The sequence below is a fragment of the Lissotriton helveticus genome, chromosome 6 (genome assembly GCF_964261635.1).
Source record: "Lissotriton helveticus chromosome 6, aLisHel1.1, whole genome shotgun sequence".
Classification (NCBI taxonomy): domain Eukaryota; kingdom Metazoa; phylum Chordata; class Amphibia; order Caudata; family Salamandridae; genus Lissotriton; species Lissotriton helveticus.
In genome coordinates, this window is record NC_136067.1 from 99,167,682 (window position 1) to 99,192,204 (window position 24,523).

The window sequence follows — 24,523 nt, forward strand, 5'->3', positions numbered from 1 at the left end:
CAACATCCGATGACAGGATCCGCAGAGTTTGAATCCAGTCCTACGTTGGGACATCTTGACGCAACAGGAGATCAAGACTCAGGGAATTTTTTTTTGATAAAAGTCAAAAAAGAGTAGCCAAAAACAGCTAAGGGGTAGCCGTCTATGGCTCTGCGCTTAGGCTGGCGCCGAAAAAGAAAGAACTGACGTCAGCGCGTCCAGGCGGCCTCTAGGTCAGTCCTGCAACGTCATTTCCGGTGCGCACGACGTCAGAAGCAGAGCCGATCAACGCGCAGCAGTACTGCTAATGAAAAATCACTGGGTCCAGACTAACGTCTGGGGGTAATTCTAAAGGTAAGGAATCTACAACTAGAAGTCTCTATCAGAGATCTCCAGCTTTCACTGTATCTGTATGCTCTTGAATGTCCGTCTCTCCTGTGTATTCCCTCATTCTCCAGGCACTGTCTGCAAAGTGTGGTTGCTCATCTTCCAAAACTACTACCCAACGATTCCTATTTTAACTGTGTCCTCACTCCCTTTGCTACATTTGTGGCCCTGCCAAAAATATACCATGCCTGACCCTTCCCTCAAGTTAGTCTTTGTTTTTATTTCCTGGAATGCACCAAGCAGACAGCCTTAAACCTGTGATCTGTGTGTGCCTGCAGCAGGTGTAACTACCCACACTGCCCACTCATCTAGCTAATGCACACCTCTTGTTCCTCATTGATTCATTCCTTCACACATTCAACAGCTTGTAAGTTAGCATTCATTTCAGCTATTGTCCACCAGGATGGGAATAATGATAATGGTGCATTCAGGTGTCAATGACCTTTCATTAACTGGCGACAGGCCAAGTCAATCTGTTAACCAATACAGCTCGGTCCCAATTTTCCCAGTAGAACCTCTTGTCCCATTGCTTCCACATTGCAGCACTGACTCTCCTGTCATAGATGTTCGCCATGGACAAGCCGGTAGAAAGCAGAGTCTTCCATGTTACACAGCACTTGAGGGGATCCCATCTCCACAACCTTCCCAGCCTGCATCACCAACACCCGGTCAGAGTCCATGATCGTGTCCAACCTGCATGAAGAGAGGGAGGGAGGACAGAGATGCATTAGGGAAGAGTGTAAATAGGAAGAGAGTGACAGCAATGGGACAGCACAGTGTGTTCCTTGTACAATGAGTTATGGAAGCTCTGGAGTAAGAACAGAGTGTAAGTCTTGCTGATCCTCCATCCATAGCTCAATGGCCATCACCAACAAGCTACTGTGACATGCAGCTGGAAGTGCCTAGAAGTAGGATGTGAATAATCACAGGAAACATACAGCGCACCTTCCATAGAAGTTCACCCAGAAAGACTCATAGGGCCAGATGTCGGTAGGCTTTTACCGGTCGGTAACAGCCGAAATCGGCCGTTACCGACCGGTAAAAGCCTTTTCCTATGTAGGAGGCTATTTTACCGATTCGGTAAATAAAGAATCGATATTTACTGATTCGGTATTTACGGAATCATCATTTACCGATTCGGTATTTACAGAAATCATCATTTACCGATTCGGTATTTACCGAATCGGTAAATGAAATGTAGGAAGCACTTCAAACAGTGCTTCTGGGCTCAAAGGATTCGTTATTTACCACCAACTATTAGTTGGTGGTAAATAACGAATTCCTATGTAAATGCAAATATGTGCATTTACACCTGTGCCATGTGACAGACATACATGCCCTTAGGGCATGTATGTGTGCCACATGTGCACACCAGCACTAATCAGGGGTGCACCAGGGTGTCAAAGTGACACCCTGCCACCCTTGTCTTTTTCCCTATTTTACAGAATCAGTATTTACCGATTCGGTAATTGACATTCATTCCTATGGGCCTCCAGGGCCATAGGAATGAATGGCAATTACCGAATCGGTAAATACCGATTTGGTAATTACCGAATCTTAACGATTTGGTAGTTTTTACCGAATTTTTATCTACATTGCAATTACCGATTCGAAAATACAAAATCGGTAAAATTCGGTATTTTCGAATTGGTAATTTGCAATTACCTACATCTAGCCCCATATCATTTAAAACATAAAGGGCTAGATGTAGGTAAATCATTTTTACCGATTCTAAAATACCGAATTTTACCGATTCGGTATTTTAGAATCGGAAAATCTGATGTAGGTAAATATTCGGTATTATTTACTGAATCGGTAAGATTCGGAAATTACCGAATCGGTATTTACCGATTCGGGAATTGACATTCATTCCTATGGGCCTTGAGGCCCATAGGAATGAATGTCAATTCCCGAATCGGTAAATACCGATTCGGTAAAATTGGCAAATAGTCAAGGGTGGCAGGGTGTCACCCCTGATTAGTGCTTGTGTGCCATGTGGCACACATACATGCCCTAAGGGCATATATGTGTGCCACATGGCACAGGTGTACATGCACATATTTGCATATACACAGGTATTCGTTATTTACCACCAACTAATAGTTGGTGGTAAATAACGAATCCTTAAAGCCCTGTGGCACTGTTTACAGTGCCACATACATCTCAAAATACAGATTCCGTAATTTTACCAAATCTGTAATTTTACCAATTCGGTACATTTACCGATTCTGTAAAATTACCGAATCTGTATTTTGAGATGCCCTACATCTCAGTATCCAAATACAGGTCGGTAACGGCCGAAAATCTGTATTTTCGGCCGTTACCGACCGGTATTTGGATACCTACATCTGGCCCAAAGTGACCCATATTTGCCACCCATGCGGTGTAATGCAGTGTAGCACTGCAGATATTTAAAATGGTAAGTAAATTCATTCTTTTACGTTGCATGAATACCTGCACAAACCCTTAGTAAATGAAGGCTAGTGGATGGTGTTCACTCTGGGAATTGTTAACACAAGTCTTTCCTAATGGATTGTTTAAGGGTGGGAATTTCTGTGTCTCACTATGATGATTTTATAGACGCCTCCAGCTCAGGAAGGAGCAGAAGGAGCGAAATGCTGTAGGGTCACCAATATGATGAGCAAAATGAAAGAGAAGCATCTACAGGCAGAATGTACTGACAGTGACTACGTTTAAATGAGCCAGGTTTTATTATATTCAGGAACACTGTCAAATTCTGCTTAACCGCATGCGTGCGGCCGTTTTTCCCGCGGTATGCGGCAATTTGCGAATTACCGCGTTACATGACGAGCTCAGCTCGTCATCAGCACACAGTAGGTAACGCTGATGACGAGCTGAGCTCGTCATCAGCATGGAAGGGGTAAATCCATGCTTGTGTGTCCTGCAGAATTCATCAGTGACAGCTGACAACTTCAGACTGTGCTGCAGTAACATATATAGGTGCAAAGCTACCCTATGAATTTCACATCGTCTCAAAAAATGGCCCAGCTTGCCTCTCGACCTATATCAGACTATACACTTATGCTGCATTCACCATGCTTAAACTGAATTTCACTGAACCCTTCAGCACTCACACAGAAGGCCATATGACACACAGTGCACCCTCTCACACCCAAACTGACCATCACTCATACTGAAACCCACAACACCGACGCTGCACCCTAAAGATCTCACAGTATACTACTGACATTACACTGTAAGATATCCACACTGTGGCTCAAAGCACTCACATTGCAACCAAAATCCATCATATTGCACCTCACTGCACCCACACTACTTTCCACAGAACCCACACTGTACTCTACAGCTCTAAAACTGCACTCCTCATTACAACACACGACACTCACATTGCACCCTATCGACTGCCTGCATCCAAAAGCACCCTGAACAGTACATTTTACTCTGGTGGTCTGCCTGCCACTATGACTCTGGTCCTAACCCCCCAGTCATGCCTTACTTTTTCTACGGAAATAATGGGTATGTGGCAAACAGTTTTCCATCTCCAATATGTTTTTTATGAATTAGTGATCAGTAAACTTAAAGGTGCTATCTCTATGAAACATTTAGTAGAAGAAGCTAGGGTACCTGTGGGCGATTGTCAGCACTGTTTTATCAGCAAATTGTTCGCGAATTGTCTGCTGCAGCACCTGGTCGGTCTTCTGGTCCACACTCGCTGTGGCCTCATCGATGCAAAGAACCTACACCACAGGGTGAGATGGAACATGAGTGGAGAAAAGCAGCTGTATTTATTTGTACAACTTGGGAGTGAGGAGAGGGTCCTAGTGGGATTAAACAGTTCTGTCTGTTTTCTGATCTCGGGGAATACCAAGGGTTGATGATTTGTAAACTGAGGGATTTTTTTGTCTCACCAATGCCATGATATATTTTGTACATATACAATGTTAACATTATTCAACTCTTTGATTACAGTCTTTGCCCATCAACTTCTTTTAATGATCTACAAAGTCTCAGTTCTGTAAATGTTTTATTGTTATAAAGAATGTGTTCAGTTCTAGGAACTAAATTGTATGGACTTTGTGGACACTCAGCCACAGCTCATCTCAAGACTTTGGTTTTTCTACCTCATAGTCTAACCACCTTGTTTTCTACACTTGTAATGATATGTATCTTTAGCTGGCAGATTCACATTTAAAGGAGATGTTTTGTTAGGTTACAACAATACCTGTATCCCTCAGCTAGTCTCATGGAAGCTGAAACAAGAATGATCCTCAGTTAGAATTTGCATTTGCTTTGATGCATGAGAGCTCTATAGAACACACCTTTTAATCTCTTCAAGAAAACTAGTTACTTACCTTTAACTGTAGTTCTCCAGTATTGGAAGCTTTAATAGATTCACATGCCTGAATCATTCCCCGTCGTCGAGACGGGAGTCTCCGGTATATAAAAAAGCAATGCTTAGTAGTATAGCAAACTGAAAAGAGGCCTAGGCCCATTTCCCTTTTGCAACCCATAACCTTCGTTATGAGACCAAACTTGTCCCTGAGCCAATCAGAGCTCCTCACCCTCTAGAACACTCCTGAGAGAACCTTTTGCCCCTCAAATTTTCATGCACTTGTGCCATAAACACCTTTTGTACTAAATCCAAGGTGAGCCTCTCAGGGGAGGAGGGTGGGTCGCATGTGAATCTATGAACGTTTTCAATACTGGAGAACTACAGTTCAGGTAAGTAAATTGTTTTCTTACTCCAGTATTGGAGCTTTCATAGATTTACATACCTGAATCAGAGTAGCGAGCAGTTAATTATCAGGCGGCGGGTAAGCCGTTGAATGCGCATGTTCATGCCCATTCTACAAGAGCAGTGTCCACCTCCACTGCTTTATTTGAGGAAGTACCTATCCAGGATATCTGCAGGGCTGCTACCTGGAAGAGTACTCATACCTTCACCAGACATTACTGCCTTGATGCACCTGCAGAGAAGGATGTGGCAGTGGGAGAACCAGTACCGAGGAACCTTTTCCAGTAACAGTGAGCCCTCTTTACCATCCCTCCTTCCTTTGTTGGTGATATATGCGCATTTTGTTGTGGTATGTTGTGTTATATGCCATTTGTGAAGATTTCTCTATATGTATTTATACATAGACACTGCTATTATCAGATTACATATGTTGCCTAGTTTGAGATCTTAGGTAACAAAAATTATGCTATGATTTACTGCTCGCTATTCTGATTCGGGCATGTGAATCGATGAAAGCTTTCATAGAATCACATGCGACCCACCCTCCTCCCCTGAGAGGCTCACCTTGGATTTAGCACGAAAGGTGTTTATGGCACAAGTGCACGAAAATCTGAGGGGCAAAAGGTTCTCTCAGGAATATTTTAGAGGGTGAGGAGCTCTGATTGGCTCATGGACAAGTTTGGTCTCTTTTACATAAAGAAGGTTATTGGTTGCAAAAGGGAAATGGGCCTAGGCCTCTTTTCAGTTTGCTATACTACTAAGCATTGCTTTTTTATATACCATAGACTCCCGTCTCAACGACGGGGAATGATTCAGGCATGTGAATCTATGAAAGCTCCAATACTGGAGTAAACACTTTTCCTGAACTTGCTTTCGTAACTGTGCATCAGGTGTACCATACCTTGGCTTCCATCAGGAGGGCTCTTGCAAGGCACACAAGCTGCCTTTGTCCCACTGAGAAGTTCTTCCCTCGTTCTCCTACTTCAGAACCGAGTCCACCTGCATGTAGACAAAAAAGTTGCAAAGGGGAATGTCAGACCAGCTAGGGCAGGTAACACATAGAATTGTGGATTACTAGCAGTCAACATTGGGGTCCCTATCAACAGAGTGTTTGTAGGAGATATCAGACATAAGGAAGCATACGTTTTACACAAGGTCACTCAGAGCCCTGAGGCAGAACCCTCCATGTTCTTAATGCTTCAGCTTTATTTTCTGTATGGCTGTTGGGGAGAGTGAAGTGTTCAGACCCACTTCTCAAGAAACCATGGAAGATCCCTAACTTGTCCACTATTCTCGTCCATTTATTTCAGTCATGCTGTATTCATTATTGCAAAAGTACAAATTGATGAACAGTGTCTAACACTCCCCCAGTACAGAGATCTGGACCTAACCCCATAGTTTTATGCTCACCGTACCATTTCCTGTTTGGACCCAGCCATATGCAAATCAGTCTTGACATTGTCGCACATGGGAACAGATCTGGGCTTATATTAATTGTTTTTTTGCTACGTACGCCATTTCAGTTTGGAGCCAGCTATATGCAAATCAGTTTTGACCTTACTACTCATGGGAACAGTGCAGCCCGAACTGTCAGGCCAGGTCCTCCCTGGACCAAAACAAGCATACCAGGACCGGTTTTGAGGTATCATTTCTCATCAGCCAAAATAGTTTGGCACTGGAGGCATGGTGAGCACAGGACCCACAGCTGGGCATGCCTGTCCCACTTAGGGTGACAAATGCAAAAAAAACAAATTTACTCGCTCACCACACCATTCTAGTTGGATGCTTGCCAAGCCAACAAAACTATATATTTACGCCCAGATGTGTGACTGGAGGTGAATGTTTGACAATGTTCAGCAATTCGTCCATCATCTTTTTGTGTTTTGCCCTAAGTGGGATGGATATGCCCAGACTTGGGTCGCAAGCATGGAACACCACTGGATTCAAGCTAGCCTGGCTGATGAAGGGTGAAACTGTTCCCAGGATGCTTGTTTTCGAGTACAGAGAAAACCTGGCCTGGCAGTTTGGGCTGGACTGTTCCCATTGGTAGCATGTTCATGACTGAATGGCTGGGTCCCAACTGGAATGGTGTGCCCATAAAAAAAACCACATGGATTTAGGCCCAGATATGTGACTGCAGGTAAATGTTTGACAATGTTTAGGATTCCGTCCATCATATTTTCTGTTGCAATTTTTGCCCCAAGTGGAATGGGTATGCATAGATTGTCCTGTGCCTCGCTACAGAACTGGTTTAAAGCTAGCCTAGATGATGAGTGGGGATACCATGAAACCGGTCCCGGGATGCTTGCTTTCTGGTCCAGGGAGGGCCTGGCCTGGCAGTTCGGGCTGGACTGTTACCATGGGGAGCAAGGTCAAAACAGATTTCTGTATGGCTTGGTCCAAACTGGAATGGCATGCCGAGCAAAAAAATAATGGATTTAATCCGAGATCTGTGATTGGGGGTGAATGTTTGACAATGTTCAGCATCCTGTCCATCATCTTTCTATGTTGCAATTTTTGCCCAAAGTGGGATGGGTATGCTCAGGCATGTTCCTATGCTCGCTAAGCTACCTGATTCAAGCTAGCCTGGCTGATGAGGGGTGATACCCTTTTTCCCAGTTCTGAGAGGACCTGGCTTGGCAGTTAGGGCTGGACTGTTCCAATGGGGAGTAAGGTCAAAACTGATTTGCATATAGCTGGCTCCAAACTGAAATGGTGTGCCAAGCAAATAAACAATGAATTTAGGCCCAGATCTGTGACTGGGAGTGAATGTTTGACAATGTTCAACATTTTGTTCATCATCTTTTTGTTTTGCAATTTTTGCTTTAAGTAGGATGGGTATGCCCAGACACATGACCCGTTCTCGATAAGCCACCAGATTCAAGCTAGCATGGATGATGAGGGGCGATTCCCCACAACCAGTCCCAGGAAGCTCGGTTTCTGGGCCAAGGATAACCTGGCCTGGTAGTTCAGGCTGCACTTTTCACATGGGGGGCTGAGTCAAGACTGATTTGGAAATAGCTGGGTCCAAACTGGAATGGTATGCCAAGCAAAAAAAGCATGGATTTAGGCACAGATATGTGACTGCAGGTGAATGTTTGACAATGTTCAGCATTCCGTCCATCATCTTTTTGTGTTGCAAATGTTGCCCTAAATAGAATGTTTATGCATAGATTATCCTGTGCTCGCTATGCCACCGGATTAAAACTAGCTGATGAGGGGTGATACCATGAAACCGGTCCCGGGATGCTTGCTTTCTGGTCCAGGGAGGGCCTGGCCTGGCAGTTCAGACTGGACTGTTACCATGGGGAGCAAGGTCAATACTGATTTACATATGGCTGGGTCCAAACTGGAATGGCGTGCCGAGCAAAAAAGCGATGGATTTAGGTCCAGATCTGTGACTCGGGATGAATGTTTGACAGTGTTATGCATTCTGCCCATCACTTTTTTGTGTTGTAATTCAGTATTGAGCAATGGCTATTGAAACGCTCCTAGGGTGCATTTCCTCTCGCCTGTGATACTTTCAGAAAGCGGTTGGATCCACTGTACAGAGAATTATGGCATGAAGATAATAGCCAGTAAATAGGACACAACAAGATTAAGTCGAAAGGGATGTGCAACTGGGTAAACAATATAGTAATGACTGTGTATTAGAAGTAACTCTGCATGGATATTGACTTGAACCACACTCACCCATAAGAATTACCAACTCCTTAAGGTGACACTGCTCCAGGACTTTGTACAGCTCACTATCCAGGTTACTGCCCCTTGGGTCTAGGTTCTCCTGGATTGTTCCACTAAAGAGAAAGGGGTCCTGGGGAATGATGGCCAACTTGGACCTGTGTAAACAAGAAATGCAATACATCACTGAATTTCAAAGCTTGATTTGATGGGAACAATATGAAACTATGTCAATCCATTGTGAGTCCATTGGAAAATAAAATATGATGGAGAAAGAAAGAAAAGGTTGAGGAGAAAGGGCCCGATTCACAGAATGAACTTAAGACTAAATCCTAAACTTACTACTATTTGGTATTCACAGAATGCACTTACTACTTTCGGGATTCACAGAGTGAACTTACTACTTTCGGGATTCACAGAATAAATTTACTACTTTCGGTATTCACAGAATTGATTTAAGACTACTAACTCTAAGTCCGAACTTTAGCCATGGCTGAAATCTCCACCTCTGGGCCACAAGCTCCGCCTCCAGGCCGCAAGCTCCGCCTCCAGGCCGCAAGTTCCGCCTCTGGGCCGCACGCTCCGCCCCCAAGCCAGAAGCTCCGCCTCTGGGCCGGACTTAGAGTTAGTAGTCTTAAATCTATTCTGTGAATACCAAAACTAGTACGTTTATTCTGGGAATCCCGAAAGTAGTACGTTCACTCTGTGAATCCCGAAAGTAGTAAGTGCATTCTGTGAATACCAAATAGTAGTAAGTTTAGGATTTAGTCTTAAGTTCATTCTGTGATCGGGCCCAAAGTGAGGAAGAGAGTGAGAGAGTGATGGGAACTGTCAACCTTCCACCCCCTTGTGCACAGGCATTTCTTGCTAGGCTGAACAAATATGTTCAAGTTCTAGAGATGTGCATACTACACCTTTTATTGGTCCATGAGATCCCAGTACGGCATCCGGATAGGTGACTTCCTTCTTGATCATTCAGAAAATGAAAATTGGACAGTGATCCTTAGCTTCCTTGCTTTTGTGCTGCTTTTACTATTCTCTGTCTTGAAAGCAAGTCTATATCCTGGGCCTCATAGTGAGCAATTCTCGTGTATCAGACTACACAGAGATTTGTTGGCACTGGCCACCACAAGCAGAGATTTGGCAGTTGTGGCAGGAAAGGTTTGAGGTGGATATGGACAACAGCAATTAAATAATAAGTTTCAAGTCTTAGGAGCCTGGATGGCAAAACTTTATCATCACTGAAGGCCACTGACAGGACCTTTGTGTTCCAGCAAGGTAGACTCTTATCAGTTCACAAATTTTGAAGACTATCTGCAGAAGCTGGTTGTAGAGGCACTGCAGACCACTGCAGAAGAAGAAGCAGGATATTCAATCTGCCCCATCTGAAAAGAAGGATCCCTTTGTGCTGGGAAAGCCAGAAAAATAAAATGTAAGTAATTTTGGGCTGACCAGCCCATGAGCATGTTGTACATTTTCAGGTAGATGCATAAAGCATTTTTGCGAGCGCAAACGGTGCGAATCGCAAAATTTGGCCGTTTGCGCCCGCAAAAATGGCATTTGAGATGCATCAAGGGTTCATGCACTCGTAATTTAAGAATTCGCAAATAATTGGGGTCGCTATTTACCGCGAATTCAAACTACGTGGTAAATAGCAAAAACTTAGAAATATGCACTTTAGTGCATTTTTCTAAGTTGTATATTACACACACACATGTCCCAAGGACATGTGTGTGCGCAACACCAGTGAACATTACCATTTCAGGGGTGCAACAGGGTGTCCTTTGGACACCCTGGCACCCTTGAAATTGCGGCACATTTGCCTTTAGGCCCATAGGAATGAATGGGAAAGCCATTCCTTATTTGCGATTAGCAATTAGCAAATCGCAAATAAGGTATCAGTAGGAATCGCAAATAATATTGCGATTCCTACATGCATCCCGTTTTGCGAGTCTTTAATAGCGAATCCTTAAAATTAGCTATTAAGGACTCGCAAAACATAACTTTGATGCATCTGGGGATTTGTTTCTATTAATATAATAACCATCATAAATGGCGAGCAAATGCATTGATGAGAAGGCAGCTAAATGCTTGTTCAGAATATAGCTATCTGCTCCGTGGATGGTTTACTGTGGGCAACCTTCTAATTTCGCTGAGAAACTGGTGACTGCTAAGATGTTGTGGCCCATTTGTTTAGAAGCCGAAATAAAATGTGGAGCACTCGCCCCATTGTTTGCAGATGAATACATTGCCGACTGTTGGATTTAAAGATAATAAGGAATTAAGGAATTAAATACTGAGATATGGATGCTCGTGAAAATCTATGTTTTACTACTGAGGACTGAACTTGATTATGACTTATTAGCCTAGATGAAGTCGGTGGAAATTATCCACAAGACGAAACACATGTTGGCTGTATTCTGTTCAGACTGGCTGTGATATTACCTATTTTGAATTCTGTTTGGAATAAAACAAAGAAATTAACATAACTACGGACTGCTGGATTTACTTTGGAATGGACATTTCTTAACCAAGCATGCCTACGAAGCAGTACGCTAGTATTTACTGCCCGGGCTGCTGCGTCTGCTGCATCTAGTTCACATCTGATAGAGGTATTAGTTATTAGTTTACCCTCTTGAATAAGGTCACTAGCTCTAGACTTACGCTAATCAGAAAGAAATTCCATGAGCTTCTAGAGCTCATCATAATGAGCTCTGTCATATCTCATCTCGCTAATAGTGCTTGACCATTGGCAATGCGCCAATGATTAGCAGCTTGTGACGCTACCCTTTTGCCCGAAGCATCAATTAATTTGGACTCTTTATCATAAGGAGGGCTTCACCTGTGGTTTGTAAATTAGCTCTATTATGAGCATTAGAAACTATAAGAGAGTCCAAGGGCAACTGGCCTTTAATATATACAAGGTTAGTAGCCCAGATTTGTACTTTTTCTCTACCCTGGGAGTGATGATTCTTGCTCTTACAGGGTCTTTAAAGATGTCATCAGTATGTTTAAGCATACCTTTTAGCATTGGTAATGTTTGGGTAGCCCTCTGAGATGAGTCTCTTTATGTTGCTCTAGCTCATGATACTGTGCAGCTCAGTTAAGGATTTCAATATATCAAATATTATCATCTGGAGGAGAAGGTCTGGATGGATAGAAGTCTGGGTCATTATCTGGTTGAGGATCAGTGTCATAATGAGCCCATGCGTCAGTATCTTATGGTGCATAGCCATCTGCATCTCCATCCCCTGTATCTTGTGGGTCAGGTGATGGTGGTGGTGGAGGTGAATGTGTGGGGGGGATGAGCAAATTTGGATCAATGGGTGAAGAAGGTGGAATATAAGGTCGAGAAGGGTTAGTACCCACATTTTTCCTTTTAAGAGAAATGTGGTAATCTTCTTGTAAGCCCATTTTCCTTTTCTCAGGTAGTTTGGCAAGAATATGTCCAGTTTGTGGATTAATCACTATTTCCTTTTGTTTGGATCCAAAGGTGAAACGTCGGTCCGAGACGTTTTTTGTTGAACTGCTTTCTTTAGATGTTTGTTTCGGAGTCGAAAGTTTTGGCTCCGAAGATTTAGCCTTAGTTAACGCTGGCACGGACACCAGAATGTGTTTAGATTTTGACGCGGAAGGTTTCGAGTCGGCACCGGCGTGAGGACAGCTAGAGCCTGACCCGAAAGGCTGTTGTTTGTGTCTCGGCGCTAAGCCCGAAGGCGGGGCGCTCAAACTTTTTCTCTGTGCTGACCTTGGCCCAAAGGCAGAGGAGGTACCGGAGCCTTTTTATGAAGTTGATGGTAGGGGAAGGAAGTCTCTGTACTCACGATCCATTGGCCCGATGTGAGGTCTTCGGCATCGAAGTCGGCTTCAGACACGGAGATGTGCTTTTCCTCGCATTCGACTTCCTGCGCGTGGGATTCTTCATGTTCGGAGTCTTCTCCGACAAGAGCCGGTGCAGAGCCACTTTGGTGGTGCATTTCATGACATCGAGGGCTCTGGCACCTATATTTTTACAAATGAAGCACTGGGAACAATATCACCTCACTGCTAAGCACAATGGTAATTAAAGGGAAGCCTATCCCATGTAAACATGCTAATATATGCTATCAAATGTGCACATATGAAAGTGTCCCTCTTCAAGTAAACAGACACTCAAACAGATCAGTATGTTGGTGTTCTTAAGTAGACGAGGGAATGTGTACACATTTCTATCAGTTTCAGTTAATTTTATTAAAGTGCACAATTAATTAAAACCATTGTGCTAAGTGCATACAAAAAAACATTTACAAACAATCTTGTCAGGAGGAGGACATAAACAAAAATCCAAGATATTAAAAAGCAGTTTAAATAAATAGAGACATAGTCCAAGACATTATAAAGATAAAGTGCTTATTGTGATACATTGTCTATAGGATGAAAATGCAGCAGTCGAACTTAAAAGGCCAGTAGGCGTAAAAATAATGATGGTGCAGCACAAGTATAAAGCAAGGAGTGTGCAGAACTTGATCAGAGAGCTTGAGTAGCCATGGGGATTGTTGCTTCAGTGAGCCGGTTGATTTTTTGATCAAGTCTGATCAGATATTTTGTGACCCTACAGCAGAACTGGGTGTCCGTTGAGTGTTCTAATCCCACCCTATTGATAGAAAGAGATAATTATAATCTAAGAGGGTGCAACGCCTGCCGTTTGGGATTCTTGACAAACCGGCTAAAAGCTGTCTGCACAGAGGGATAGGGAATAGAGAGAGGCCCACCAGGAATACGATCAACAATACTTGTACTAGTAGGGGATCACAAGGACAGGATATTGTATTGGATCTAGCCTCACAGCATCCCCTGGACCAACACAGTAATATTCCCTGCCTCAATGGCGAGTCAATTCGAGGAATTCTACTAAATGTTAGATCCATAAGCAAACACAAATATGAGGTGGAATGCCTGATCCAAATAGCAAACCCGGATCTTGTGTTTCTCACGGAAACCTCTGCTAATGAGACATCAGAACCCGATTGGAACGTAGCATTTCCTTCAGGTTACTTAGTTGCACATATGGATAGGGCTGAAACTAAAGGAGGAGGGATAGCTATTATTTATCGATCTTGCTTCTCAGTTCGGATTTTGCCACAATCCTCGCTACAGGCCGAGGCGCTGTCCTTTAACATTAGAAATAACGACCTCGAACTTTTTCAGGGGCTACTAATCTGCCGACCACCAGGGGCTAGACTGCCTTTCTCTAGCTCGCTCCTGACGTTTCTGGAGTCTTGCTTGGACACTCCAACATTTACTGTTTTGGGGGTTTTAAATTCCACTTGGAGGCTAATAATAACCCTGATACTTCTCATTTGTTGGACAATCTTGCATGTTATGGTTTGAGTAAGCTTGTAGCAGAGCCGACACATGTCGCAGGCCATACGTTGGATGGTATTTTTACCAACAACGAACATCTTAAGATAGTCAGCGTGCAACCTCTACCATGGTCGGATCACTCTGCAATACATTTCTGTATAAAGCATTCCCCAACCATAAGGGGTCGTGGGAAAGGTCAGGCATATTTAAATCTCCCCCTTGGAAATCCATCCAAAAGGGTGATCTGGCAACCGCACTGGAGAATAATCCCCCGGAGGTGACTCTTGACCCCAATACCTCAGTCAGAAACTTTGAAAGCTGGCTTAGTTCAGCAGTAAATTTCTTAGCCCCGGACACCACTAAACAACTCCATAATAAACGTGTTAGCTCACCTTGGTATACGACTGAGCTACGGAAAATTAAAAAAACCTGTAGACGCAGGGAGCGTATTTGGAGATCAGATTATAGTGCCGATCATAAAAAAGACTATAATTGCACCTTAGAAGACTATAAGGCAGCCATAAAACTTGCCAAATCGGTCTACTTTACAGAAAAAATTCTGGAGGCAAAAAAGTCCTCCAAGGAGCTGTTTAAAACAGTGACAGCGCTATCGAAATGCCCGGGTGACAGAGCATTTCTGCTGGACCAAAATTTTGTGGAACAGATGGCCGTGTTCTTTTAGAATAAAGTTCAATCGGTATATGATGGGCTAGCCACTGCTGCTTGTATCCCAAAAACTAACAGTATAGATTCCTTGAATCACTGGGCATCTCTGCTAAGATTGTCTCATTTTTCCACTCTGGAGAAGGCTAAAGTTGCCAAACTGTTGTTAAATACTAAATCAGGTTCTCCTCTGGACCCATGTCCCCCTTATATATTACATCTGGTATCAGAAGAAGTACGTTCCAACTTGAACCCTTTATTAAATTCGATCATCATCTCTGGGGAGTTTCCCTCTTTGTGGAAAAAGGCATGCATTAGGCCTATCATAAAAAAGGCCTCCTTAGATCCCTCAGAGCCAAAACACTACCGCCCAATCTCCTGTCTCCCATTACCATCAAAAATCCTGGAGAAAGCCATGAACCTAGAACTGACCGAATACCTGGATAGCAGTAACATTCTTGACTCCACACAGCATGGCTTTCGCTCGCGGCATTCCGAGTCAGCTTTAATCATGGCCACAGAGGAGATCCGCAAAGTGATGGATGGGGGAGGCAGAGCTGCACTCATCCTGTTAGATCTGACCGCAGCCTTTGATATGGTAAATCATGCAGTTTTGCTGCATCGATTACGGGATGCGGGTATTGAGGATGTGGCTCTGACTCTACTTACCTCATTTCTAACCTCACGAGAACAACTTATCCACTGGAATGGCCTGCAATCGGGAATCTTCCATCTCCCATGTGGAGTCCCACAGGGCTCGGCCTTGTCTCCGACATTGTTTAATCTATATGTCAGTCCTCTGGCTCGGGTAATCAAAGACCACGGTATAACGTTGGTGTCGTACGCCGACGACACTCAACTAGTGGTCTCTGTGACACAAAATGTGGGGCTTACAACTGAGAGATTTCGTAATTGCCTCACAGATGTAATGACATGGATGAATTCAAACTTTTTAAAGATAAACACAGAAAAAACTGAGGTCCTAAAGTTTGGGCAACTACCCTCAGTATGGAGCCAAGCCTGGTGGCCTCCTGAAGTAGGCACCTGTCCAGTCCCTGTGCCTTAGGTTAGGAACTTGGGATTTGTGTTTGACAAGGACCTTAAACCTGCCTCACAAATAAATCAAGGTTCCTCATCATGCTTTTTCACCTTAAAAATTTGACGGGTAAGGACAGAGAGGCGCAGATGGTAACTATCGAGACAGACCTTAGGGCACTGGAGGAGGTGGCGCGGAGTGATGGTGAACTCGGGGTATGTCACCGGCTGCTCCTCAAAACCGCGTAATACAAGGCTCTTGCAACAGAGGCTGCTAAGACTCTAGCCAGGGACAGGGAGGGCAGGATATACGACCAGGGCGACAAGGCAGGCAAGCTCCTCCAAAAAACGACAGGCAACCAAAGTGGTGGCGGAACTTCAGACTGCCTCGGGAGCCACGGCCACTGAACCACGTGAGATTGCCGTTGAATTTGCTTGGCATTTACAGGAAGTATATAGAAGGGGATCTGATCGCCCAGAGGAAGCCTCAGTGGCCTTGCTTGCTGACATTCGGATGCCGGCTCTCTCCGCGGTCGAGCGAGAAACCCTGGAGGCACCGCTCACCACGGCAGAGCTGGAGTGGGCTTTTAGAGATCTCCGCCCCGGTAAAGCTCTTGGGCCCAATGGTCTCCCGATCGAGCTTTACAAGCTAAAACCTGATGGCGTCAGCCCCTACCTCAAGCGAATGTTTGATGAAAGCAGGGCTGAGGGGGTATTACCGCATGATCAACGCCTGGCCACGATTGTGGCCATCCCGAAAGAAGGGAAACCAAGGGAGTCCTGTGCCTCCTACAGGCCCATCTCTTTGCTAAATGCAGAGCCCAAAATATTGGCCAAAGTCCTAGCAAACAGGCTCCAGCCGGTTCTGACCACTCTGGTTCACCCGGACCAATCGGGCTTTATGCCCCACCGGAATACAGCACTCAACCTCCGTCGCCTTAATGGAGTGATGGGAAGATGCCACACGATCCGGGAAGACGCAGTAGTGGTGTCACTTGCCGCCACAATGGCGTTCGACACGCTGGAATGGCCATATATGATAGCAGTGCTTCGTAAATTGGGCTTTGGCCCGAGTTTTATCTTGTGGGTGCGTCTCCTTTACTCGGAGCCCTTGGCCCAGGTGGCCGTAAACAATAAAATCTCTGAGGCCTTTATCTTTGAGAGGGGAACTCAGCAGGGATGCCCGCTCTCACCTCTTCTATTTGCCCTGTCCTTGGAGCCACTTGCCGCCTGGATCAGACAGGACGTGTCCCTGAAAGGGCTTCGATGGGTGGACTGCTGGGAGGACAGGATCTCGCTGTATGCGGATGACATCCTCCTTTACCTCTCACGACCCCGGAGGTCCCTCATGGAAGCTCTAGACATCTTTAACAACTTTGGGAGGAACTCCGGATATCGCATCAATTGGAGCAAATCTCTCCTTTATGTCCTCCACGGCAGCCCCCCGGTGCTTCCCAGAGACTGCCCCATTACGGTGGTCACAGAAGGTTTTAAATACCTGGGTGTCTTTATTTCCAAAGACAAGAACGCCACGTACGAGAGGAATCTCTTTCCGCCCCTTCTGCGGCTTAAACGTGACTCCGCTACTTATCAAAAGCTCCCGTTGTCTCTTCTTGGCCGTGCGGCCTTTTTTAAAATGATGGCGCTGCCGATATTCCTCTATGCCCTGCAAAATTATCCTGACCTGGTACCCCAGTCGTATTTTGCAGCGGTTGGAGCCGCACAGAGAGATCTTCTTTGGTCTGGAACACCCAGGATAGCCTTGAAAAAATTAACACTGGGGTGGTTCGACGGTGGGATAGCACTCCCAGATATTCGTAAGTATTACTGGGCTGCGCACTTCTCGGCCATTAACCAAGGCACGTACTGTGACGGCAACAACACGGGATATGGAATGGACAGGTGGCTCCTCCCCGGTGGGAATTTTGAGGCGGCGCTCTACTCTAGGCCCGACAGGTAGAAACTCACCGGGCCGACGCGGCACTCGGTACAATTATGGCATATAGTCCAACAAAAAAGGGTTGGTTCAATACCCTCACAATGGCCACGCCATTATGGGTCTCTGAGAAACTGGGCAACCTGGGTCGAACCAAGGGGTTCCGAAACTGGGACCTTATAGGTATTTCCCAAGTTAAAGATCTCTGGGGGCCTGACGGGGTCAAGTCCTTCGCCTCATTACAAGACACAAATGAACTTGCACAAACGGAGTATTTTCGATATCTACAGGTCAGGCACTCTCTTCAAAGGAACATTCCACACGATACCACACCCCCACAAGCCTCCCCCTGGAGAATAGACTCTTAGACGGACATATGCAGGAACACGCAATCTCCCTCACATACAAAAAACTGATCAACAACCCACCTGACCTACTTTTGGTCCTCAAAGGGAAGTGGGAGGTGGATGGGCTAGAGATTGATGATGAAGAGTGGAGGTATGCGCTTGCCTCCCCTAAGGAGGTGGCTATATCGTCCAGGCTAAGGCTCATCCAACTTAAAATATTACACCGGGTATATATTTCCTGCACTAGGTTGAAACTGATGGGAAGAAGCGAGGAGGGTCTTTGCAGGAGAGGGTGCGGAATGGTTGGTTCCTTCTTTCACATTGTGTGGGAATGCCCTGTGTTACATGTCTACTGAAGGCGAGTGGTACGCTGCATGCATGAGGTGTGGGGGGTAGAGTTACGCCTCGAGGCAAAGAGATGCCTACTGAACATTTGGGAGCCCACAGACCTACCAGCAAAGGGGAGGCTATGGGTTACGCTTGGACAAATTGTAGCAAAACGCAACATTGCGAGACTTTGGGGGGGGGCACGCCGCCGAAGATCACTGAATGGAAAAAGGACATGGACTGGTGCATGCTCCAGAAAAAAATGTATACGCGGCATGGGGGTGCCCTCAAAAATGGGGGGCGGTGTGGTCCAACTGGAACGAATACAGAGGTAACATCTGTGAGCCCCCTCAGCCCAGACGTGCAGCGCTTGAGGTAGCAGCATTAGTTGTTAATTCGCATTGTTGATGTATTAATTCTGACATTGATGGTACTCTGGGAATTCTGTATGATTTCTGGTGCGTTAAAGCGACTCCCATGTGCGAATGTGTTGACCGACACTGTTATATAAGCTTTCAATAAAAAGAATTTAAAAAAAAACAATTACCGAAAATTCTGCCCTTCATTCCTCTGTCACTTCTAAAAACAGTGGTCGGAGCACTGGTTCTGTCAAGAATCGATTATTGCAACGCCCTATACTTAGGAGTTGGCAGGGGACAGACCAAAAAACTTCAATCACTCCAGAATGCAGCTGCTCGGGTTCTACTTGGCCTACCCAAATATCACCCAACATCAGCGGTGATTAAGGAGTTACATTGGCTCCCAGTCCATCAGAGAGTGAACTTTAAAGCCCTATGCCTATTGCACAAGGCTATATACGGAGGAGGGGCTGGGGACATTCAAACTTTGTTCTCGGTATACCAACCCCAACGCTCTCTCAGGTCAGCCAATACAGGATTGGTCTGTGTCCCTAGAACAAAAAGAGTTAGATGGGGAGGAACGGGTTTCTCCTACCAAGCGTCCATCTAATGGAACTCCCTCCCCGTGACAATTAGGATAGAATCCAATAGGGCAGTTTCTAGAAAAATGATAAAGCCCTGGCTCTTCTCAAGGCCTTAATATCGGTTGTCGTCTGCATCATATTCACCCAGCGTCAAGACGCCTCGGCATAAGAGCGCTTTATAAATCTCTCAGTCAGTCAGTCAAAACAAGCTATATTTGTGGGCCTGCAGCAATGTAAACCCCTCAGGATCCAAACTGGTTCCTTCATCTTTTATGTTTGCATCGCATATACAGATTTGGTGAACCACAGTCTCCGAGGCTTTTCCACAGAGTTGACAAAGCTCTATTGTGCCAGCTCACTTACATGGTGGCAGATGCAGAAGTGATGGAAGGCAGCCCGGGTGGGACTGTGTCAGTGTGCAGCTCCCCCTAACACACAGCTCTGCCTGGTTGATGTCGCCCCTGCGCTTCCAGGTCTCGTGTGTTTGAGGCCCTTCTCCACCCGCAGGCACACACCTGTGCCTCATCCCTGGGGGTCCAGTGGCGAGTCTCTCTGCATTCAGCTTTCCTGTTTTCCTCCTGTTTCTGCTGTTTTCCCTTTTGTTTTATTGCCCTTCTTCTACTTTTTACTATTTTTGCTCTTTTTCTATTCCCTCTATTTCTCCTCTTAATCTGTGCCTTTCTGTGCTTCCCGCCCTTACCTCTGCTCGTACCCCGCGGCCCTGCCCCCCTCTAGTGCCAGTTCCCGTCTCACACCTCCCAGCTGTATAGCTCTCCCTCTTCCCACCACTACTTAATGGAGGCCACTATGTGGCCGTGACCCTGGGGCTCAAAAGCAAGCCAGTCTGCACCACGGACCCTGGTTTCCAGGCCTGCTACGACGCCAGCACCCTCCATGTCTTCAACACTGGACGTTTCACCACCTGCAACCTGCATCCCTGAATGACACCCAGGACCCATTCACCTGCCAACTGCAACCGCACCTCCGCCTGCCTGCGCACACCAGACCCACCAACTGCGCAACCTACAAGAACTAGACCCAACTCCCTCAGCTGCATCCTACTCAACACCTGCTACCTCATAAGACATGTTGTGAAGATCTGGTACCAGCTCGACTCCATCTCCCCCGACATTGCCTTCTTCACAGAAACATGGATGAACCCCACCACAGCCCCAGACATCGCAACCGCTATCCCCGATAGCTACAAAATCATCCACAAGGACTGCGCCAACCGACCAGTAGGAGGCATCTCCATCATGCACAAAAACACCCTTCGCCTCACAACCAGCTACGATGACCACTCACCCGACATGGAACACCTCCACCCCCAACCCCACTCCAAGACCAACATGAACACAATCATCGCAGCACCCTTGTCTACAGACCTCCCACCACGCCCACTCTTCAGTGAAGCTATACCCGACTTCATCACACATCACGCTATTGCCTCAATTGACTATATCTTCCTCAGTGACCTTAATTTCCACCTGGACAACCGCAAAGTCCGAAACACTGCATCCCCACTGGAGAACTTTGCCACCATCAGACTCCACCAATTCGTCACCTTCCCAACCCACTCAGCAGGACACACGCTCATCCCCATCTTCGCCGCAAGCAACAACATCTCTGCCAGCCACACCTCAGAGCTACATTGGACCGACCACCACCGCTATCCTCACAGATGCTGGACCAAGATCACTGAAGATCAGCTACCACCTGCTTCAGCAAAACCCCACCACCGACATCCACAGATGCCAACGCCGCGGCACGTAACCTCCACCTTTGGATCTTCAACTGCGCCAACACACTGCCATCCCTCAGGTAACCCTCAGGCAAGAAGCCCTCCAAGAAAGCCAGCTGGTTCTCTCCCACCCTATGACGTTCAGGCGCACCTGCAGACAGCTCGAGAAAAGATGGAGGAGCAAAACCTTGGCAGACCACGCAGCCTTCAAAACTGCCATCACTGCATACCACCACCTCATCAGAACAACAAAGAAAATAATATCACAAACACACACAACAGCAAATAACTCTATACAGTGGTCAAAGAATTTGCCAAACCTAGCACAGAAACAGCGGACATTCTCCCCCTCTCAAGACCTCTGTGACAACCTTGCCACCTTCTTCCATCGTAATATCAAGGAGACCTATGACAGCTTCGAAAGCCAAGACCCACTCACTCCACCCGCAACCACTGCACCAAATGGCTCCAGACCATTAACAGAGCTGCCTGCCCAACTGGGCCACCCTCACCTCGGACGACACCCTCAGTATCATGAAGAGCTTCCATTCCGGAGCCCCCTTGAATCTATGCCCTCACTGCATCTTCAACAGAGCTATAATTTCCATCACCCCCAAATACTGCTGCACCATCAACTACTTCATCAAGTCCGCCACCTTCCCTGAAGACTGGAAACATGCAGAGATCAACCCTCTGCCAATCTGACAGACTTTAAGAACTACATACCCAACTCTCTGTGTCCCCTTCCCAGCCAAAGTCATTGAGAATGCCATCAACACCCATCTGCATGAGCTTATCAAAACAAACCACATCCTGGACCTCTCCCAATTGGGCTTCAGAAGCACCCACAGCACTGAGACCACTCTCCTCGCTGCTACAGACGGCATCCACACCCTCCTCGACTGAGGCATAACAGCAGCATTCATCCTCCTGGACCTCTCAGCCGCCTTCGACACAGTTTCCCATAACACCCTGTGCGCAAGATTCCACAACAATGGCATCTGCGACAAAGCCCTAGAATGGATCCGCTCCTTTCTCATCGGCTAAACACAGAGAGTCATTGTAGTGTAGTTCCTATATCCCTGATAGGCTCTGCGCATTGGAATAATATACACTATAGATTTGACATAGAACTGAGGTCATTATGTCTCTATTGAGTACATTAAACGTAATTACTTGTGTGCGCCAGCTAACTCAGAGGTCGCTAGAAACTGCTTGAATAAACAAGAAGGGATTAGTTTCTGACAACCGCATAAACATGACAGCTTTGTTTCCCTTAGAGTCGGAACAATATCTTCAGAGTCATTGGAAACAATAGATTACAGGTTCACTCAGTCAATCGTGCATGCTTCGTTTCTACAGAGTTGCACAGAAATAGAGAGATGGGAGTTTCAATAAAAGGGTATATTGAACAGTCTTATTTCTCATGCAAGAGATATGAACTGCTACAATCGTAAGACAGAATGCAAAGTATAATACGTACAGCATTAGCAGTACTATGAAATAATACTGCAATAACATTATCTGTAGCTATGACATATATAAAAATACATTCATAAATAACACAGGCTAAAATATTCAACTGGTGCTTCTAAAATAATCCTACCCCAGTGTACTTAACCTAAGTATAGTACGAGGAAAGAAGTAGGTGCTGTTTAGCTGTAGTTTAGTTTAATTGTGCCAAGAGTTGTTGTTTCTCTAGGTTTGACTCAGCTCCATACCTTAGAATGAGAGAGGTTGATATATCTTTCCCGGGACTCGATGTCTAACACCCCGCAAGGGGAGTCAGAAACACTGGAGCTGGATTCTCGGCAAGGAGGATGACAGCGTCTGGTCATTGTGTCAGTTGGGTTGTTGACTTCCTTCGAGACTTGCTGTGGCGAGCCACGTCGTGCAAGTAGGTAGCCGAACCGCACCGTTCCTTGCCATAGCAAGTGAAGGTATATTTATACCCTGAAGGTGTTAAGGAATGCCAGTATTGACGTACAAGTCGGGCATATGAACATCATGAATGAACCCTTAAGGACTAGATGTTCATGCATAATAAATGAGTTCTTGGAGAAATCAATATCCAGGCAAGGGGAAGTCCTAGAGGCTTAAGAGTCTGGTTTTCCAAGAACTCGTTGTGACGCAGAGGATCGGATGTAGTTGACCATGCCTGTATTTGGTTAGCATGAGCAATGCCTAAACAAGGGCTGGGCTTCTATGCCTAAATAAGGGCAAAGTGAATTGTACCTATACAAGAGCATGAATCGGGAAATCTATATACGGTATCTAAATCGACACACAACATCATACTCCCACCGTTCTACTCAGAATCCACAGAGATCTGCTGCGGAGGGGCTCAGGGATCCTCCCTGAGCCCTAACCTCTTCAACATCGACATGGCCCCACTTGCAGCAATTGTCAGAAGCCACTGACTCAACATCGTCCCCTATGCCAACGACACCCAGCTGATTCTTTCCGTCACAGACGACCTCACAGCCGCCAAGAGCAACTTTGGCAATGGGATGAAGGCAGTTGCCACCTGGATGAAGGACAGCTGTCTCAAGCTCAACTCATACAGGAAGGAACAAAGTCCTCATCATGGGCTCCACCCCCTCTGCCTGGGACGACTCTTTGTGGCCCGCAGCACTTGGAACACCCCCCATGCCTACAGACCTTGCATGCAGCCTCTGCATCATCCTGGACTCCTTGCTCTCTATGAACTGACAAATCAACATAGTTGCGTCCTCCAGCTTCCAAACTCCTCCTACTTGGAAATGTTTTTTCAAGTGGATCCCCACTGAGCCCAGGACAACAGTCACCCATGCACTCGTCAGCAGCAGACTCCACCATGGCAAAGCACTCCACGCCGGCACCACCCAAAAACTCCTTAAGAAACTGCAGAAGATCCAGAACTCCTCCGCCAGACTCATCCTGAACCTCCCCCACCGCAACCACTTCACTGGTCACCTGAGTGACCTCCACTGGCTCCTGCTCAACAAAATAATAACCTTCATGCGCCTAAATCACACCTACAAAGCCCTCTACAATGCCTGACCTGCATACCTCAACTACCACCAGACATCTTAGCTCCACCCAACTTGCCCTAGTCACCATCCCACGGATCCGCAAGACCACCGCAGGAAGAAGATCGTCCTCCTACCTTGCTGTGAAGACCTGGAAATCCCTGCATCTACATCTCAGGTAATCACCGTTGCTGCCTCAATTCAGGAAGGACCTCAAAACCTGGCTCTTCCACTGAACAGCAGACAACGCCCCCACCTCCCCCAATGCCTTGAGACCCTAAAGAGTGAATAGTCGTGCTCTGCAAGAAACCTGACTGATTGACGTGGTATCTTAGGAACAATGTTTTAATCTGGGCTTTGATGCCGGTGCCAAGGCACGGCGGCAGTGCTAGCTTTGTGTAAGACGGCACAGT

General features: G+C 46.0%; 1 protein-coding gene across 1 annotated transcript in view; it reads right to left on the reverse strand.

Annotated features, from left to right (window-relative positions):
• Positions 1 to 923: 923 nt before the first annotated feature.
• The window catches only part of LOC144762197 (ATP-binding cassette sub-family C member 10-like), a 193,964-nt gene continuing 170,364 nt past the window's right edge, over positions 924 to 24,523 (reverse strand). Inside the window, exons 3-6 of the mRNA XM_078647348.1 lie at positions 8,777 to 8,922; positions 5,985 to 6,082; positions 3,973 to 4,085; positions 924 to 1,059 (exon numbers count right to left, since the gene is read on the reverse strand). Of these exons, the coding sequence (XP_078503474.1) occupies positions 924 to 1,059; positions 3,973 to 4,085; positions 5,985 to 6,082; positions 8,777 to 8,922 (493 nt within the window). The remainder of the gene's footprint in view (positions 1,060 to 3,972; positions 4,086 to 5,984; positions 6,083 to 8,776; positions 8,923 to 24,523) is intronic.